The 5,684-nt window shown below is 41.6% G+C and overlaps 1 protein-coding gene across 2 annotated transcripts; it reads left to right on the top strand.

Annotated features, from left to right (window-relative positions):
- Positions 1–468: 468 nt before the first annotated feature.
- On the top strand, positions 469–5,390 carry nkx2.9 (NK2 transcription factor related, locus 9 (Drosophila)). Of its 2 annotated transcripts, XM_077539011.1 has the most exons (3): positions 469–508; positions 2,583–2,776; positions 4,411–5,390. In XM_077539011.1, the coding sequence occupies exons 1-3, from the start codon at positions 471–473 to the stop codon at positions 5,064–5,066; spliced, it is 888 nt and encodes a 295-aa protein (XP_077395137.1). In that variant the 5' UTR covers positions 469–470; the 3' UTR covers positions 5,067–5,390. The 2 variants fall into 2 exon arrangements, with proteins under 2 accessions (XP_077395137.1, XP_077395138.1); XM_077539012.1 differs by lacking the exon at positions 469–508 and having other exon boundaries at positions 2,105–2,776; positions 4,432–5,390.
- The last annotated feature ends 294 nt before the right edge of the window (positions 5,391–5,684 follow it).

Below are 5,684 nucleotides of genomic sequence, written 5' to 3'. Positions count from 1 at the left end.
ACGATACCAATACACAATACATGACTTTTACATACAATTTTGTTGAATTACAATTAGTCATGTATTACAATTATTGCAACAGTCATGTAATTATTAACTCTTTAGTTTTATAACCACTTTGATTTTATATCAAAGATATAGATTTTACTCACAGCCTTGAAATAATCGCGATTTATGAAGTGAAACACGTTTTGAAAAGTAACACTAATAAAAAAATATATATAATGCATTTTTAATGTTAAAAAAAAATAAAACCTATGGAATAATGTAAATACTGCATTGTTGTTGGAACCAGCAGACTGGATTCAACTGACCGCAAATATTGAACAGTCTACTCCAAAGTCCTCCTATGGACAGTCCTTGTCAAAGTCTGTTAGTTCCGCAACTGGCCAGTAAGAGGCGCTGTGTCACGATTGCCGTTGTTTTCACAAGTGTACAGTAGACCAGAGCAGGGAAACAGATGTGCCTTGATGGCGGCCATATTGGCAGGGGAGACGCTCGAGAAAAGGTAATGGGCAAGCAGGATGTTAGCTTCATGTCATGTCCATCAATGTCGGCACGCAGCTAAAGGGGCGAAAATGTGTTACTTATATTGAATTTCATGCATTATAGGCCTAAGATGTTTTAAAGTCAAGTCTTTCTCAGTGACATGGTCCATCAAAAATTCTACATTTCCTTAATTATATTCCAGTGCAGGCGCGCGCACGTGTGCGCATGTGTACTCCGCCACCCAAATCCTCTTGGGTGGTCGTCCCAGCGGTGGGGGGGTTGCTGGTGGCTTGTCTTACAAAAGGAGGAAGATGTCGAGGCCCGTTGAAGCATTTGTTCCAGGCAGTCGCCATTTTGCGTTTGATTGACGCCCAATGAGCGCCACAATGTGCGCCACGTTGGCAGGATAAGTCCCAGCTTGTTCCGTGTTGTCATGGCTCTCAATGGGAGACCCGCACCGTAACCCCCCCCCCCCCCCCCCCCCCACACACACACACACACACACACACACACACACACACACTCCATTCCATACACTCCCCAAAATAATATTTTTACACGTGTGATGCGAGTAATGTTTAACACTTAAGATTTCACTGTCATTGAAATATTCCAGGTTGGAGTCAATTGAAGATTTTCCTCGCAGGGGTGTGTACACTTTTGTGGGAAAGGGCCACATTTGGTTTTAAACATATGGGTGGGTTGGGTTTTTTTCACAAATTATTTACTGTTGTATTTATGTTACAATCAATTTGATTCAAAATATTAAACATTTATTAAAACTCATGTTGCATTTGTAAGGATGGACGTTAGCTAGCCAGCTAGATCGAATTTATTTATTTATTTATTTATTTATTTATTTATTTGAAAGGGACAATGCACATTAATCAACATTAAACAATGCAAATGTCATGCTCATGTTGGCTAAATTAAGCAAATTTTCATTGTCAGTCCCTTGGGCGGATGAAAATTAGCTTGATTTAGCTCATTTGGGCACATTGACAGATTAAGCGATCGTGAACTAGATAGAGAAACAGTGAGCTAGATAGATCAATAGATTGATATAGCGAGAGATTGATAAACAGCGAGCTAGCTAGAAAGATTGATAGCAAGGTAGATTGCACGCTAACTTGATAGTTTGCTAGCTATAGCTAGATTGATAGTTAGCGATAGTGAGCTAGCTAGATAAGCTAGAGAGCAATATTGTAATTTTTTAAGCAGTTATTTGTAACAATCACCAAAAATGTTATGTTTTCTACAAATTTTGACATGGCAATTAATTGCTGTAAATCATCCTAAATTTGGTTAGAAACTCCTCTTTAAAGTTTCGACGTATCATGACGTCACATCAACGTGATCAAATCTTTTCCGAAAGGGTCCTGACTCCTATACAACGTCAACAAAAATTGGTCGCCAATCCGACCAAAATCATAAAAAGCTTGACGTCGCCGTCGTCACGCAAAAAAAAATGCGCAATTGCGTGACATCAATACAAACTATGTGCGTTAAACCACGTGCACGGAGGAGGCTAATTGCTCACTTTGTATGCAAACAGGTTGTTTGGGCTGCCAGAGGGGGGCTAGCGGGTTGTTGGGCTGCACGAGAGGGAGGGGGGCGGGGGGTGTCTGTGTGTGTGTGATAATAATAGCACGTCGCCGCTCTTGTTGTCACTCGCCACCCAAGACGGTGATTGATGGAGGCGAGCATTTTAGCGTGACGTGTTTGGACGAGCGACACGTCTAATGATGACTTGTGGCTTCCCTCGCGCGCATTGTGCCACCTCGCCGCTCATTCGTCAACACCTCCCGCAACAAGTGACACCGCCGCCGCCACATTCACACGCAAAAAGCTGTGGGGGGTGGGGTTGGGGTGTTATATATAAGCGTGGATGTGTTTGTGTAAACATTGTTGCACCACCCCGTCAAGTGGACTTGTTGGAATCCCCTCAAGTGCTTTTTTCACCCCCTCTCTTAATTATTTATTTGCGTCTAGTCAACATATAATTGGAGGTGGATTTTTTTTTTCTTCTTCCCCCTTTTTGGGTGTGTGCGCAAAATGGCGGTGCCCACAAAATTCAACTTTTCCGTCCGGAGCATCCTGGACCTGCCCGAGCGCGACACGAGAGCTTCGCCCGCGTCCTCGTCACCGTTCTCGGCCGCGCATGAGTCGCACTTGGCCCCCCTCTCCTCCTCATCCACCTCCCCACTCACCTCCGTGTCCTCCACGTCTTCCTCCTCCGCCTCCAACTCCTCATGGATGCTCGACTTTGAGCCAAGCTCCTGCATGTGTGAGTGCACCTTTTTTCTATATACAACCATAATGGATGCATGGATAGACAGATAATGCTACAAAAGGGTCACATTAAATTAAATCACATTAACATGTAGTTTTACAAGCCTTACGTAACTTCATGATTGTCAGCTTGTTTTGTTTTTTGTTTTTTTAACCATTTGCAAAACTTGGGTTAAATCTGCATGGTTGACCTTCCCCTTTTAAAGTTTAAGATTGTTACGAATTATTTGTGATGTTGATGATGGATGGATGCCTGAAAAAGGTTTGAGATGCAGAGAAATTCTGAGAAATATATATGTAAAAAAAAATCACTCATATTTCGAAGGCTGCAGTTTTCACCTTATTGTTGCAAAATGTTTGTGATGTGATTAATAATAATAATAATAAATGATGATGATGATAATAATAATAATAATAATGTTTTACATTTTGATGTAAAATGGTGGCAAATTGACAAGATAGACCAAATGTCAGTTTTTCTATGGATCTTTTTTAAAATAATGCATTTGTGGCTTAAAATATACTCTAACAAAAAAAACCCCATTTTCGACTAACTTTAATTCACAATTAATTGTGGAAAAATCTACTAAATTCTTGCAAGATGGTCTTTTAAAATGATAGGAAAATGATCAGTAATTAGTTGTGATGGATGGATGAGGTGGTGGCTATTATAGGAAAATGTTGTAATCAGTCATTCCATGAACTCTCAAAGGATATAATAGTTTATTTTTGAATGCGACTTCTTTAATATTTGTTCTGAAATTCCTAATAAACCTGGTGTGAAAGTTCAGGATGGCGATGGATGCATTATAAGATCATCATCATTATTATTATGAAAATGATGATAATTATCTATTCGCTGTGTTGGATGAATGACTGCATTTAGAGATGGATGCTTGCATGTTTGTGTTTATGTCGGACTATGAAATTACCACAAAAAGAGTTTATTATTAAAGAGTGATTTTTATTGTTGCAAGGTAGATAATTTTGATGCATCCTTTTTTACATGTTTTAATTGATTCAATATCAGCATTTTGCATCATTTGAAATATTTTGAATATATACAGGCTTTTTTAATTCATTTTTTTTTTTAACTGTTTGTTTTACCTGGTATACAGTAATGAATGCAATCATGATTTATTTTTGGGCATTTGCATAAATAACTTCTTTTTTTTAAAATACTATTTTTAATCAGTTGCAGATCTTTATTTATTTCCTTTCAGCAATTTGCTATTTTAATTTTTTCTTATAAACGTATTGAGTTTTAAAATATTTAGGATTACATCATATAATTGATTTTATTATAATGAGTTGGGTATGTTAAACTTATTTTTACCGTTATATCACAATATTTCCAAAACCAATTTAGTTTATCCGATGTATTTTTCAAATATTTGTTATATGACGTTTATTATATAAATATATCAGTGATTTTATTTTTATTTTTTTGTAAAGCTTTTGGATTTTGGTTAATCTGTTAACATGCTATTCCATAATTGATTTCTTTTCATAAATTGCACCCCTGTTAATTTTTTTTAAATGATTATTTATGACGTCAGTACTTCAACGTCAAGTTGCTCATAAAAAAAAATACAATACAATAAAATAACAAACTCAATGTGCTTATAGCCCCCTCCTCTGCCCACGCAGCCTGGGACGACGGCGGCGGCGGCAGCAGCAGCCTGGAGGCCTCCCCGGACTCCACCAAGCCGGACGAGCCGTCCAAGCCTCCGAGTCCGGGCGAGGCGGCGAAGAAGCGCAAGAAGCGGCGCGTGCTGTTCTCCAAGGCGCAGACGGTGGCGCTCGAGCGCCGCTTCCGCCAGCAGCGCTACCTGTCGGGCCCCGAGCGAGAGCAGCTGGCCCGCCTGCTCAGCCTGACGCCCACGCAGGTCAAGATCTGGTTCCAGAACCACCGCTACAAGATGAAGAGGGGCCGGGGGGCGGACGAGCGGCAGCCGGAGGAGACCCTGCTGCACCCCCCGCTGCTGCGCAGGGTGCTCGTGCCGCTGCTGCTCGGCGACGGGAAGCCGTTCCACGCCGCCTGCTTGCTGGGCGCCGCCTCCTCCGCGCGGCATCCGAGGACGCTCCGCTTGCCGCTGCAGGCCGACTACCCGGCCCTCCGCGGGCTCCCGGGCCTCCAGCCGCCCGCGCCCGCGCCCGCGCCCGCGCCCGCGGGGTTGCCACTGCAGCCTCACCGTCACCAGCACTTTGAGAGCCCGGCGGCCTCCAGGCTCGCCTGGACGGATTTGTGGGGCGATTCGCTGCACTTGGCTTCGTACAAGTGACGTATACGTCGACTTTCCGTTTCCGCTCCGCGCACGCGCAATGACGAACTCCCCCCTCACGCAACTTAGAAATTCTCTTCGAATGAAAGATCACTTTGCACATTTCTGCGACTTTTTCTTTTAATGCTGTTAATATTTTTGTCATTGGGGTATATAGGTATAGCATAGATTGATTTTTAATATCTGGAGATATATGAATGATGGGTGCAGTTTTATGCAAATTAGCAGCGAATGTATAGACTGAATGTTGACAGTGAGAAAGTTCTTTGAGTTTTATGATTTCTTTTGTGAAGGAATGCATAAATAAACAACTTTTTGAGTGTATTTGCCGCGTGATGATTTTCAGACATTTTAATATTTGCTACATTGAAGAAAACGGTCTGTTGATGCCAACTTTCTATCCGTTTGTCTGCCCATCGCTTCTACCTTTATGGATAAATTAACTTTGTTTTTTTTTTTGCACAATAATCGTTCGGCCCATGCGTTGATTGATTTTTTTATTTTTTTATTTTGCAAAGCATCCCCAAAACATGCTAAAATCAAAATATGACCCTGCTGCCCCCATCAAAAGCATCTTCAATAGTCTACTGTAGCCGTCCTCGAGAGCCTATTCTGATG

The sequence above is a fragment of the Festucalex cinctus genome, chromosome 12 (genome assembly GCF_051991245.1).
Source record: "Festucalex cinctus isolate MCC-2025b chromosome 12, RoL_Fcin_1.0, whole genome shotgun sequence".
Classification (NCBI taxonomy): Eukaryota; Metazoa; Chordata; class Actinopteri; order Syngnathiformes; family Syngnathidae; genus Festucalex; species Festucalex cinctus.
The sequence above is the reverse complement of the archived record's forward strand: the minus strand, read 5'-3'. Positions and strand labels throughout refer to the sequence as shown.

Excerpts from the sequence above, each read along its gene's own strand:
- nkx2.9 (XM_077539011.1), top strand. The coding sequence starts at position 471 with ATGGCGGCCATATTGGCAGGGGAGACGCTCGAGAAAAG. Across the intron at positions 509-2,582 it reads GGGGAGACGCTCGAGAAAAG|CATCCTGGACCTGCCCGAGC; the intron begins GTAATGGGCAAG and ends TTCCGTCCGGAG. Across the intron at positions 2,777-4,410 it reads TGAGCCAAGCTCCTGCATGT|CCCCCTCCTCTGCCCACGCA; the intron begins GTGAGTGCACCT and ends ATGTGCTTATAG.